The following is a 14,772-nucleotide window of genomic DNA, read 5'->3' as shown; positions in this document are numbered from 1 at the left end:
TGCTGGGTTGGGGGGACTGTGGCACACTGGAATCTCGGGGACCCCATTGGGTTGGGGGGACTGCAGCACACTGGAATAGAGTGACTTGGACTTTCAACCAATGTGGCCATACTTTTTTTAGGCTGTCAGGGAGAGAAAAACTTTCTCCTGATTTCAGGCTCAATACAATGAATATTATATATATTATATCCACACATACCTGCATGTATACATATGTGTATATACGTGTCTATGTGTATATATATCAGAAATACAGTACACATTATATAAACATGCAGAATTTCCATTTCAAAGGGCTCTTGAACCTGCAAAGCACTATTATATTTATTGGCTTGTCTCATTCTCTTAACGATACGGTGGGATGGGTAAGGCAAGTATGATGATCCCTGTCTAACAGACGAGGAGACAGACGAGGAGAAGTTAGGTACCCGCCAGCATCACACAGTGAGGAAGCAGCAGAGTCATGACTCGAACCCACGTGTCCTGATGTTGTTTCAGTGCTCTGCTCAAAGCACTGGGTGGCCTCTCAGTGTGCAAATCACCAAACTTCACAAACAGGTATTTTAGACTGGATTTGATTCTCATTTTTATACTGCCTTATCTAATTAATGAGGAAAAATTTATGAAAGCAGCAGAGATTTCTAACAGTCTTTCTACTTTTTTAGTTTTTTTGCTCTTAGTTGGTAATTGTAGGGAGGGAAACTGTGTTTCGCTCGTGTCATTGCCACGCAGATTACTGTATTTCACAGCTAACTGATCACATTCTTGAGCTCATGAATTATAAGTATTTCCATAAGTGATACGTTTGACATACTAGACTTACGCAATGAAATGAAACGGAATGACAAAGAGCCTCTTTTGAAAAAGCTACTCTGAAAATAACAGCTTAAGCATTGTAGCTTCTAACACATCATCATCAAATTATATCTAAACAATTCAAAAGGCAAAGTATATTGTTGAACATCCAAGAGAGTTATATTTGAAAAAATATAATGCCTAATGAAACTAATTTTTAATTATAATTTCAGAAATTAGAAGATACAAAGGAACTCACTCATCACACAAATTGGCCTTTTTCTTGGTACCGTAATAACCAGTATCTCTAACTCAGGCCATACTATTACGTGAAACATTCAAAGTTGTTAAAAAGCTAAAGACAGACAAACAAAACTCTACCTAAAAATGCCATCACTCATGACATTCTAAAAAAGGTAGTTCGATATTAATAAATGTTAGCAGATACAATTCAAAGAGCTGGACTTAGAAAAAGCAAAGTCTGCATGATGGCCAATAAAGATTTTAACAGAGGTAATGGGCAAAATAATGTGCAATCATGAAAATATATTCCATAAGAGAGGGTTACCTCGCTCTCAAGGATGGGAAAAAATGGAATACCTTAATTTTTCTTGGGCTTTCCGTTGTTTTTCCATATGTCTAAGAGTTTCCAATCTGGATTCAGGGGTAAACAGAGAGGGCTTATTCCAGAATTCCAGGTCATCCTCCTCGTCCTCTACTTTCTTTCTGTTGCATTCCCCTTCCTGTATTTCTGGTGCCTGGAGGTCTTTGCTCTCAACAGAAGATGGGCTAGGAAAGAACACAGAGCAGAGGAGACCAACAATGGATCTCTGAGTTTCAGCCTGAATGCTGCCCTTAAATATCCTGTACATTTGTCTTACGTTATCTTCTTACTTTTGAATGACAAGATGTGTCTGAAGGAGAGCCTGTCCGAGGTGGACACACTGCCACACTGGTGGAAATTACTGCCACAGCACTGGAGCAGGCTCTCAATCTGTCAACATAATCAGGTTCCAGGGTTCACAGACCTGGCCGATGTGAGTCCAGTGGGGAGCTTTATCAAAAGTACAGATTCCCGGGCGCCCATCAGAGAATTCACTCAGTAGATTTGGGGTGGGGCCCAGGAATCTGTGTTTTACAATATTTTGTAGGAGGTTCTGATGATCAGACAAGTACGGAGGCCACTGAGCCCTAGCAATCACCCCACCTCCAATCTTGCACCCTTCAATTCCACCCTCCACACTGCTCCCAGAGGGTTCTTTCTAACAGGTAAATTTGATGATATTATTTCAAGGTTCTTTAATGATTCTCCATCTCCAAAATTCCCTAGTGGGACATATGAGATCTTCCATGGTATGTCCCCTGCCTACTTCATTTCTTATGAATAATTTTTGATTTGGTGGCTTTATATGGTAACAGTGCTATGCTCCCCTTTTCATTCATGTTTTGTGGACTGTCAGCGAGTGAAATGATGTCTCTATACAACATCAAATGGGTATTAAATGAGATACCCAATGTTCGTTCAACTTGGATTCAAGAAATATTTACGAGCATCTTCTGTGTACCAGGCACCAGATTCAGTGCTAGCCAAGATGGACAATGATGCTGCCTTCAGGAGGTTCTAGTCTAGCAGAGAGAAAATGCCACGATTCAACAAGTAAATATGAGGTATGGCCTCTCTCCCTAGAACATACACTCTGTTACAAAATGACATTAAATGAAAAAATCTACATGAAGCCTCAGTACCAAGTACGGCAAATAATAAGTACTCATTAAATGTTAGATTTCTTTGCTGTTGTTACTGAGACGACAGGACACAAAAGGCTCATTTAATTGACCTTCAAATAAGATGCTTTTTGGAAGGATGGACCAAAAATACTAGAACACGGGGGCTGGCCTGGTGGTGCAGCGGTTAAGTGCGCACGTTCCACTTCTCGGCGGCCCGGGGTTCACCAGTTCGGATCCCAGGTGTGGACATGGCACTGCTTGACACGCCATGCTGTGGTAGGCGTCCCACGTATAAAGTAGAGGGAGATGGGCATGGATGTTAGCTCAGGGCCAGTCTTCCTCAGCAAAAAGAGGAGGATTGGTGGCAGATGTTAGCTCAGGGTAATCTTCCTCAAAAACAATAAATAAATAAATAGTACAAAGAGAATATAGAATAACATTCTATTTATAGATTACTTACATATTATAAACTGCAACTAGATAGTTGAATAAGCAAAATATGGCAAATTACTGAAAATAAATGCTTTGCCATATGGCTATAGTTCTTTATGGTATTGAAAAAGCAATCTATTAATGGGATCTATAATAGCCTACAATATTCTAGCTAATCATCACTGAAATAATTGGTTTCACTCTCATTTAGAAGAATTTGTTTTTGCTGGAAAGTGACTAATTGGTTCACTTTTATCTTTTGCAACCTAAAAAAAAAAAATAGAAAACCATAAAAATAAATTGTACTTAAGTAAAACTATAGAAATATCAGCTAAATAACGTAAGTCTCCAAATGCATATAAACGTATGCAGCTGGTTGATGAAACAGACTGAGCTCATTAGGATACCAACAAAAAAATTTGCTCTTCAACCACTTCCTTTCGATCTGCTCTCGGAACCCTCTTCCCACTCATGAGCCGATCGCACAGCCCTGCAGTCACTTTCAAGAACAGTCTCCTCTCAGCTCACACTCACTTTTAGATATGAAAAGGTCTACAGGGAGTTTAAATAAAACTTTGGACTTACATCCAAATCGAAGCCCTTCCCTTCCCTCTGCAGCCCTTCTCCCCTCACCCAGCCCAGATGGCGCTGCGCATGGGGAGGGGGCACCGGCTGCTCCCCTCCTCACGGCCCACCTACTCTTTCTCTCTGTGCCCCACCCCACTGGGCTTCTTCAGGTTCCCCCTGACTTCAGAAATTTGGGCCTGAGAGAATAGATGGGGAGAAGGAGGCAAACATCTTCTATGAAACTGATGCTGTTACAACTTGGCTGTTGGTCCCCTCTCTTGAGAACACATTTGTGACTTCTTGGAGATACTACAAGAGCCTACCAAGTGCATTGTTCTCTGTCCCTGAGTGATTACTATACTACCTGGCTGGCCATTTGTGACAGCTGCTCAGCTTCTGCCATTGACAATCCACCCCACAGCCTCATTGCCACCACTCTCTTGGGCAGCATCCCTTCCAGACAGCTCAAGCACAAATCCTTTTACCATATGTACTTGGCCTATGGGAGATTCACAAATTCTTGCCATGCCAAAAGCTTACAGTGTAAGCTGCTTCCATTAATGTTCTGTTTCCTGACCCTTCTGCTCCCAGATACTCCAGGCCACATCTCACCTTTTCAATTCTCCATGCTGGAAGCAGGCTCCATCCAGTCAAGAGATGAGAGGCTCATCTCCCCTTCCTGCAGCCCCCAAATCTCTATGGAGTTTAGCCTTGCAGCCCTGAAAGGGAAATAGCCTCCTATACCTGCCCAACTATACCAATGCTTCACATTCCAATGACTCTCCTCCAGAACTTCTAGGTTTCTGTTCACCTAGGCTAAACGGAGCGACAGGGGTGATGGCTGCAGGACCAGCCAGTCCTGTGGAGGAAGCAAGAAGGCACCTGCAAGAAACCCACCTGTATGCTTCCACTAAAATGCAAAGAACAGGTCATTTTAAACTTTTGTAAACTTTTATAAACCAAGAATAGAAAAAGATCCCCAACACATTTTATAACTTTGATGAAAAACAGCAGGAAAAAATACAATGAAAAAAGGATATTAAAGCATAAACTCATTCATGAACATACATCTACATTTTGTAAATAAAATACTAGCAAAACGAATGCAACAATGCATTAAAAATATATCATGGACAAAGTGAGTTTATTCTAAAAATTTAAGGATAGTTTAATATTGGAAAATCTATTAACGTGATTCAACACGTTGACAGAAAAACATGACTCTCTCAATAGATGCAGAAAAAATATTTAATAAAAATCCTGTATCTGTCATGGTAAAAGCTCTTCACCAACTTGGAATACAAGGAAACTTACTCAACTTTACCAAGCGCCACAGCAACTATTATACATCATTATAATCATTATAATTATACATCATTAAGTATATCATATACTTAACGATGAAGCACTGGAAACATTCTTCTTAAAGTCAGGGACAAGATACACATACCAGTTCTTACTGATGCTATTCCAGCCCATACTGGGGGCCTTAGCAGACACCATAAAGAAAATATGAAGCAGAGGCAGAAGGATTAGAAAAACTTTTTGAAGGTGCTGATTATGAAAAATGTGTTTTTCTACACAGAAAACACAGGATAATCTACAGATTAACTATGACATCTTTTTTTAAAAACAAGGTCCACAAGATTGCTTAAAACAATATCAGTATACAGAAATCATTTGTCTCTTCATACATCAGAAAGAACCAATTACAAGTCTACTTTTAAAATCCCATTCTACAAGGTACTTAGAAATAAATCTAATGAAAGATGGTGTAAGACCTTTAGAGAGAAAATTACAGAATCTTACTGAAGGACTCAGAAGAAAGCCTAAGTAAGCAGAGAGAGCTATTCCAAAGTTCAGCAAGGAAAGAATCAATGTCATGATGATGTCAACTTTCCCCTAATTAACATATAAATTAAATGCAATTCCAATCAAAGTTACCCTTTTGGGGAATTTGAAAAATAGATTCTAAAATTCTTACAGAAGAGTAAAAAAACAAGAATAGGCAAGACAAGTTTTAAAAATGAGAATATCTTCTACCAAATATCAAGATTTACCATAAGTCTATAGAAATTACAACCACGTGGAGATGCTCCCATGGAGCAGTCTAGAGAGCCGGGACATGGACCCGTGAGTAGAGGGAATTTGATAAGGTGGACTCACAGATCAGTACAGGACAGAGATGGCTAGCTACCCACACAGGAAATGATTAACACCCTACCCCACGCTGCAGTCAAAGGTTAACTCCAGAGAGACAGACATGACACTGGGGTAATGAAAAATTTCATAAACAAGACCAAAAAGGACAAAAATAAGTTTAACTGCATTAATATTCCTGATTTCTATAAAACAGAAGAACTTATTAAAATTAAAGACAAGTCATAAACAGGGAGAAGATAGTTGCAAAGCACATAACCACTAAAGAATTTGCATCCAGGATATAAAAACAACTATAAATCAATGAGGAAAAAACACCTTACAACATATGTAAAATACGCAGAGGACCTGAATCGAAACCTGAATATCCAATAAACTTAGATGACATTTAAGATATTCAAACTCACTAGCAATTCCAGAAATGCAAATTAAATATTAGGTGCTATTTAACAACCAACTTGACTGGTCAAAGTTTTGAAATAGCATATTATCTACTGTTGGAGAGATTAGGAACTCTCCTATATTATTGATTTATGAGTATGAATTAATGCACTGTAGAAAACAACTGGGCAATGCATATGAAGTTCAAAAGATATTCATAATTGACGATGTGGCAATGTTACTGCTGGACACCCTAGAGAAACTTTCTTACCTGTATAAGGAGGCATGTGCAACATTGCCTGAAAAAACAAAAGAGGGAAAATAAGCTAAATGGCCACCCAAAGAGGGATGGCTGCCCCGGAGCTGGCACCCACTAGCAGGGCCAGGCAGGTTGTTAGAGCCGCTGCCCATTCTGATTGGTCAGGCCAATGAAACACCAGCTGTTAAATATTCTGAATATCACCTCTGGGATAAACTGTAATTTACTCAACCAATGGAAGATTATCCCACAGTTAGAATGAATGAACTAGGGCTACCTGTCTTCATACGCATAAATCTCAAAAACATAACGTTGAATGAAAAGTGAAGCTGTAGAAAGATATCATTCATGCTAAAAAATATATATATATATACACCAAACTACTCTTGTTTAAGGAGGCATACCTATGTAGTAAATACATTAAAAATATGGACGGGATCAACATATACCAAATACATACTAACTTTAAGATGGCAGACGTCACTGTGGATGAAAGGAGGAATGGGATGGGGGAGAAATACTTACAACCTACCAATGATATTTTGTCTCTTATTTTAAAAAAGATCCAAAGCAAACATGCAAACTATTGGCATTTATTAAATCTGGGTGGTGGAACTATAGATGCCTATTTAGTTTTTTAATGGTTATATATGTCTGAAATACAATTATTATTTTCTCAAGTTTAACAGATTCTGTTATCAAAATATTTAAAGTTCCACCATATGGAACCAAATCAACTGACTATTGCTGTAATTCCCTTAAAATAAGCCAGCATGAAAAGTTTATGTCTGTAAAAAGGACTAATTAGGGGCTTATTAATAACATTAAAAATATATTCATTATATAATTCACAAAATGGAACATTTTACGATGCAATCAAAATTATTCAATTTATAAAAATGTGATTTGCATTTAACTTTCCTAAAACATTCCTACTTTATAAATCCAAGTACACCTGTTAATTTATCTTTCCTGTGCATCTTTTGGAGAGACCTGTCTGAGGATAATTTTAGACGCAAATTAAAGTTGCTTGTTAGGAAGGGCATTTTTTTTTCCTAAGGGAGGAAAGCCTCACAGAGTTGTTACAAACAATGGGATGCTCATAGTCTTCCCCCCAAATTCATATCCTAATTTATTCTTCAAATCAGTCGTCTGGAATTGGGGCGATACTGTGAACATTTTGGGAAGAGAACATAGTTTGCTGCTTTTAACCAAAGTCAACTAGAACGTGCACTCTAATAATTTACATACAGAGGAGCACCGATGTCTGTGTACCAGCGTCCATCGAAGCCTGGCTGACTTCTCTCCTTCTTGCCTTCATCTGCATCCTCTTGCAGTTTCCTCTGAGCCTCTTCCTTGTCTTTGGCTCGTTTCAGGCAGTAAGCTTTCTCCTGCTCTCTGATTTGTTGCTCGATTACTGGAAAGTTCTGCAATGCCTGAATCCTTTCTGAACGCTCTATTTCTTTACCGTCCAACCACTTGAATAAAAAAGCAACCAACACAGTGCATTTATTCAAAAGTCACAGTTTGAATCAGTCCCAGGTTGACTTTGATGGGAATATTTTAAACTTAGAAATAATAATAATGCAACATAGTGCTATGGAATCAAAAGCAAAGTAATCAGTGGGAAACAGAAATTTTGATCTAAATCAGGGCTTATTTCATATAATTAATAGAGTTTACACAGCATCTTTACTGGTAATAATAATAAGTAGGTCTTCTGTCGAAACTGATTATTAATGACAAGCTTTCAAAATATATTAATTTTATAACTGCTCATTATATAAAGAATTTCAATGCCTCAAGTCAAATCATAGCTCCAAAGTGTAACAATGACATTTCCCAAATGCTCTCTAGAAAAAAGGGCCTTGTATATCACACAAAATTGAGCTCTAATACAAAGGAGCCTATGTTCTACCCTGAACAACAAGACACACAGAGTGTACTATTAATTGTTATGGTCACTGCTTATCCCCAGTATTTTTACAGTGATTTTCCCAAATTAAGATATTACAATAAAAACACCAACCTAAAATCTGAAGTTTCAACGCTCCCAGTTTAAAGATACCAATTTATTATTTACGCAGCCTCGTTCTACAAAAAGAGGTGAGTATTCAGAACGGTGTGGTAGGCAGAAGGATGGCCCGCCAAGAATGTCTGCCTTGTAATCCCCGTGAATGTTAACTTCCACAGCAAAAGGGAATTTGCTGTTGTGATTACGTTAAGGATTTTAAGATGAGATTATCCTGGATGATCTGGGCGAGCCCAATGTAATCACAAGGATCCTTCCAAGGGAAAGAAGGAGGCAGAAGTGTCAGGCCCAGTTAGGGAGAGATGGGAAGACACTACGCTGCTGGCTTTGGAGATGGAGGAAGAGGCCACGAGCTCAAAACTGCAGGCACTCTCTAGAAGATGAAAAACGCAGGGAAACAAATTCTTCTGTTGGCAGAAGGAACACAGTCTTGCCAAAGAGTCATTTTTCAAAGAGAGGCTGTTGCCTGTTGTAGCAGCTGACTTGGGGCAGTCTTTCTGAAACACCTTTATTTTAGACTTCTGACATCCAGAACTGTAAGAGTATAAATTTGTCTTGTTTTAAGCCCCTAAGTTTGTGGTAATTCACTACCATAGCAATAGGAAAAAGAGGAAAAACACAGAAAGATTGAGTAAAATACAATTTTTTTAAATTATCAGGATCAGTTAAATTATAAATCAAATTTTAACAATAATTGGAAAAAAATAAAGTATGTTTGGTCATAAGGACTCGTGTGGCTGCTGTAGATGGGCTGGAGAACTGACTCTGAGCTTGCTGGTGGCCAAAGCAAGATAAAAAATAGGATCAGTTATAAGATTTTTGCTGTCCTTAACGAGAAAATATACTAGTTTCTAGCTTTTTCCTAATATTTAGTTCTAAAACACATTTCTAAAGTAAAGCTTCATAATGGAGATCTTGAGAAATATCACGCATTCTTTCTGTAGAAACATGTCCATATAGTAACAGGCTTCATAAAGCCGTCTCTTCTAGCATCCTTCAAAGATGAGGCCATAATGATAAAACACAATGCATAAAGCCTATTCTTTAAGGTGAAAAATAGTTGTGGTCCAAGTACTTAGCCTTTTAAAAAAAATAGCTAGTTTAAGCTAGGGTTAAGATCTAAACAATTTGGACAATTCTGAATAAATAGAATTTCTTTCACTGGAATTTTTGAGGAACATTGGGAAACGATCTATATCTATCTATATCTGAGATGCAAGGATATAAGTATTTACTTTATATATATATATAACATATTACTATATACAAGTACATATACATATATTTCCTTATACCTGGGTTAAGTAAATATTGATTTAATTTAGACCTATTGTTTCTAAAAAGATTATGACGAATGAACTCCCTGTCACTATACAGACAGGAAGGAAGCAGAAGACTTCACACTGAGAACTGATGACAAATTTGGGACAGCGCCACGTGCGTGCCAGCATCTGTTCTAAGGGCATCCTTATTGCATCTCAATTTATTTGACAAATTTCCTTAGGTCGTCTTCAAAATTGGCCCGTCTCCTTCAATCCAAAATCGCACCTGAGTTTAGAAGGCCTAATGAACTGAGAGATTAAGTTTTAAGTTGTGCATGATAGTATTTCCTGATCTTTCTTCATTCAGGATGCTTGCAACACAGAGGCAGTGTGTCCACGCTTATTGATAATAGTTGCACACGTGCTGTAGCAAAGAGGAGAAAGAGAAACTGAGATTTATGGAAGGTCTCACAGAGCTCCTTTAGAGCAGGAATTATTAATCCACTATAGATGAGAAAAATGAGGCCTGCAACTCACAGGTGGTGGAGACATGAGCCAGACCCTATCTGTGCTACCAAAACTTTTCTCCACCACACCGCACTGCCTACTTCCCACCTGGAGCGGCTCAGACACGAGGAACAGGATTCTCGGAAAGGGCTGAATCTCCCCACACCTCTTCTGATGTGTCTGTCCCAAATAACTACTCTGTGTTAGGAGTTAAATTGTGTTTCCCCTCGAAAAAGTTATGTTGAAGTCCTAACCCGCAGGACTTCAGAAGGTGACCCGATTTGGAAACAGGGTCACTGCAGATGTAATTGGTTAAGATGAGGTTACACAGCGGCAGGGTGGGCTCTAACCCAGTATGACTGATGTCCTTACAGAAAGAATGCAGTGTGAAGAGATAGAACACAAGGAGAAGGCCACATGAGGACGAAGGCAGAGATGGGAGCGATCCTTCCACAAGCCAAGGCACTCAAAGATGGCCAGCAGCCACCAGAAGCTGGGCAAGACTTTTGGCCTCCAGAACTACGAAATAACACATCCTGCTGTTTAAGCCACCCAATTGGTGGCTCATTGTTAGAGCGGCCCCAGGAAAATAATCCACCTGTTAACAAAATTCCTTTCGAGTAGATCGCAAGCTTTCAGTGAAATGGTAATGAAGGGTCTAAAGTTTATCGACCTATTTTTAAATACTAGTAAATACACTTATGAATAGTATTTTTCAAAGAGAGGCTGTTGCCTGTTGTAGCAGCTGACTTGGGGCAGTCTTTCTGAAAGAATAGACTTGAGCTGAACCCTGTACATTAACCCAGAGAAAAGCAGTGAGTGTGGATATAGTGGGATTGGTGGGCTTTTAGGTTCAAATCCCGCCTGTGACACTTGCCACGTGTGTCAGCTTAAACAAGGAACATTGACTCTCCAAGCCTCAGCTCCCTTGTCTCTGAATGCACCTCATCATCTCCTCACAAGGGTCCAGAAGGATGAGAGATGTTGTGTCCAAAACACTTGGAACAACCTGGCCCATGTTTCAGGCCCCTATCTGATGGCTCCCACAAACTTCTAGCCCGAACACTGCAGCACTGGTATTCCAGGAAAACGGCTCACACTGTTACACGACGGGATCCATTTCTATGATGTTCTGGTTCTCATCAGTTCATTCTTTAGGAAGTCATTGTACAATGATGATTAGCCTGAATTATGTTTGAGCTAATTTATCATTTATTCTAAATATATATCCTAGATTCAATTATCTGAGTCATTCATTCTCTTAATCAAAGAAATTTTACATTAGAAGAAATGTGTTCCATTATTCCAGCAATCTCAACTACACAGAACTCAGCAGTCTAAGAACAAATGTCCTCTGAGAATTGAAGAAAATGCCTATCAGAAAGCCAACGCATCCACGCGTTCTTTTTGCAGAAGTACACGGCCACCTGCTGTTGGATGAGGTCACGGAGAGAATGTGACCGCCACTTGACCCTTGAGCTGGCCCTGGGCAATCAGAGGCTCCCCACCCCTCCCCTGTCCTTGGAATGGATGCCCTCCCCACCGGTCCCACAGTGGGAGCCATCTTCAAGGATGCAGCCTTGAGAAAGTAAGGTGTTGTTGAGACCATCTGGACCATGGATGTGACTGAACCCCGTGAAGGCCTCTATATAAACTTCTAAGATACTGGCGGGTGGGTGTTAAGACCTACTCATCTCGCAGCCACCCAAGACAAGCCTTGTATACAAGTTCCCTTGCTTACATCCCCACAAACTGGAGGAGCCTGCCTCTTTCATTGGTCTCTGCTAGCCCTCCGCGTGTGGGGGCCAGTTTCAGATTCCACCTGGGAATCTCCCAAGGTTGCAAACCAACACACGCAAATCAGAAACTCTTGGAATCACATGAAAATTGTTATATGGTCAGGTATATGATTTCTCCAGAAACCGTGTGTTTTTCCTAGTCCCCAAAATCCCAGATTAAGGGAGATATAGCATAAGAGATTAACACATAGAATAGAGGTTCTCAAACGAGGCCCCTGGACCAGCAGCATCAGTGTGTTAGAACAAAACCTTGGGTGTCATATCAGACCTACTGAATCTGAAATTCTAGGGGTGGGGCCCAGCACACACCTTCCAAGCATCCCAATGCATACCAAAGTTGATAAGCACTAACAGAGAGAATGAGTTAACAGAAAACAACCATACAAATGTTATAATTAAAAAGCACAGTATTTCAAGACTATGAAATACAAAGGTATACAGCTGTAGCCATCTCAAAAACCCCAGCTTTCGGTTTGCTCTTAGTAATGATGAAGGATCTTCATAACAATCATTGGAATTTATCAAGAAGCGGTTCAATTAAGCTCTGTGTGTTCTGAATGAGGAAGGAGGAAAGTACGCATTTTATTTTTCAAAGATTTATTAACGCTATTAAAAGAATTTTAAAGGTTCAGGAAGTCAAAGAATTCATTTTGAATTTGTGGAATATTCCATTCTCTAAAAGAATGCATTCCCTGACAATGCTGTGAATAAATCAGGAATTATTGTAGTTGCTTGTTTTCATTTTTCTGAGATTTCTCCATCATTAAAATAAGTGTACCTTTAATTGTTGCAGAGTTGCCACCACAAACTGCCTGTAGCCATCAAAGTCGGCACATGGGTTGCCCATGAGAAAGAGCTCCTTCAGGTGGATGTTGTGTCGAAGGGTTTTAATGCTGCTCAGCTCTCCAATGAAATTTATGGTCAAATCAAGTTTTGTCAGCCCTTCACATCCTATAGAGAGAAATGAAAAAAAAAAATAAAGCCCCCACCCAAATCACACTGGTAATAAAATGTATGTAATAGCACATAATAGAAGCAACAGCTGCGATATTTTAAATCTGCTGATTAACTGTACCGCTTATCAAGAAGTGGTTTTTCAGAAATATCCAAAAGACTTAGTCTTAATTCACTTTTCTATCTGTGTCTCCCTTACTTTGGACCCCTTAGTCCCCGCAGACAGGGGAAGTCACTTTCCCCACCCACATCTGCGAGCCCTGGGCTGACTAACATTTGGACTTGGTTGCTATCTGGCATGAAGAAAGCCAAGGATAAGCTGCTGCTACGGTGGACACGACATCAGAGCCAAGCTCCTCTAGCGTGGGCACCTGGAATCTGCTCTCCTGAGAATTCTACCATGTGGTCAGGAAACATCTCCCCATGAAGGGTGACGGCGGGAAGTTTCCCCAAAAGGAAAAGCATTTCATAAAACCAACGCATCCAAATTAACAGGTGCAAAGTCACCCTGAAGAGACAGAATGGCTCCAAGACCACCAAGAACTGAACTAAAGGGATCAACAAAGGTGAAAATATAAGAGTTTGGTCCTCAGAGGAATGAAAGAGAAACGATGAGTCACTGACACAGAGTTTGCCGTGAATCTGACCCATAGAGGAGATGCTAGAGAAATCTGAATCAAATTCAAATCTGAATTAACCCCCTCCCTCACATTCCATGGGAACTCGGTTAGGAGAGCAGACTTTGGGATTAGACAGACATGAGTTCAAGTCCCATCTGTCACATCCCTGCTGTGTGACCTTGGAAAAGTTACAAGGCTTAGCCTTCTCATCTGTAGGATTCTAACAGTACTACCCAGTTCAGGGGCTGTTGGGAAGATAATATAAGGTGATCCATATAAAGTACTCAGCACAGTGCCTGCCACCTAGAGAGCGTCAGTAAACATTAGCTAGGACCAGAAATAGCCCAATGAGCACTCTTCTGACTATCACGTGGGTTCTTAGACAATGTGCCCACACAGAAAAAAAGGATGCTTACCATCCTATGAGCAGAGACTTTACAGTTTCTTACTATGAACTAAAGAAGAGTTGACCCGGTTTATACAGCAACCTCTGTGCAGTAGGTTCATATAAGGGTGTCTCCCTCTGTAAATGGCTCACGCTTTTTGGATTAATATGGAAGATTTTGCGTCCTTCAATATCTAGAGAACCATCTTTGGCTGACAACCTAACTCTACTTTGTTCTGCACTCATTTCTTCAAACTCATACACACTCCACCCTTCCCATAGGCTTCCCGAGTATACGCTGCTCTTCTGTCATTGTTGTGTGGCTATATAACTCAGGATAAACTTTGGTTCCTGATATCTTATATTAACCTCACCGAAAGGATATAGATTCAGATTGGTTCATAGCTCTGCAACCATGTCACCCACGGCAAGGTTTTTCTCATTTCTTCACTTCCGAAGGCTATATGATGGAACCAATTTCATTAAATGGTAGTGTTCTCTCCCGTTGACCCTTTCTTGATTCTAGCACCTGATTCCACCTTGCCTAGAACTCCATGTTTCCTTCCTATCCAGTCACATCCCAAGCCAGTCTCTTCCAAATAAGTAAACTCCACCTCAGTGCTTCCAGATGTAGGTCCTCACCCTATATCCATCCATCCATCCATCCAGGAGTTACTGGGTACCTGCTATGTACAAGTTACTGAGCCAGGTCTTTAGAATAAAGCGGTAAAAAAAACATGAGATTTCACCTCATGCTTATGTCTAATGGGGAGGAAGGAGAAAAACAGAGGCATTCCAGATAAAGAAAACTTAATGTGCAAAGGCACCAAGAAGTGAATCTGAGGAAGTCAGCAGAACCCAGAAGTAGGCAAAGCCCATTGAGACAGAATC

The 14,772-nt window shown here is 40.0% G+C and overlaps 1 protein-coding gene across 5 annotated transcripts in view; it reads right to left on the bottom strand.

The window, feature by feature from the left end:
- The window catches only part of DNAAF11 (dynein axonemal assembly factor 11), a 101,482-nt gene that overhangs the window by 59,956 nt on the left and 26,754 nt on the right, over positions 1–14,772 (bottom strand). For all 5 annotated transcript variants that reach the window (XM_046641583.1, XM_046641582.1, XM_046641581.1 and 2 more), the window contains exons 4-6: positions 12,701–12,873; positions 7,574–7,800; positions 1,396–1,584 (exon numbers count right to left, since the gene is read on the bottom strand). In XM_046641583.1, coding sequence (XP_046497539.1) covers positions 1,396–1,584; positions 7,574–7,800; positions 12,701–12,873 — 589 coding nt within the window. The remainder of the gene's footprint in view (positions 1–1,395; positions 1,585–7,573; positions 7,801–12,700; positions 12,874–14,772) is intronic.

Source organism: Equus quagga, chromosome 16 (genome assembly GCF_021613505.1).
Source record: "Equus quagga isolate Etosha38 chromosome 16, UCLA_HA_Equagga_1.0, whole genome shotgun sequence".
In the NCBI taxonomy this organism is placed as follows: domain Eukaryota; kingdom Metazoa; phylum Chordata; class Mammalia; order Perissodactyla; family Equidae; genus Equus; species Equus quagga.
Note: the sequence above shows the minus strand (reverse complement) of the source record. Positions and strands in the feature narration are given on the sequence as shown.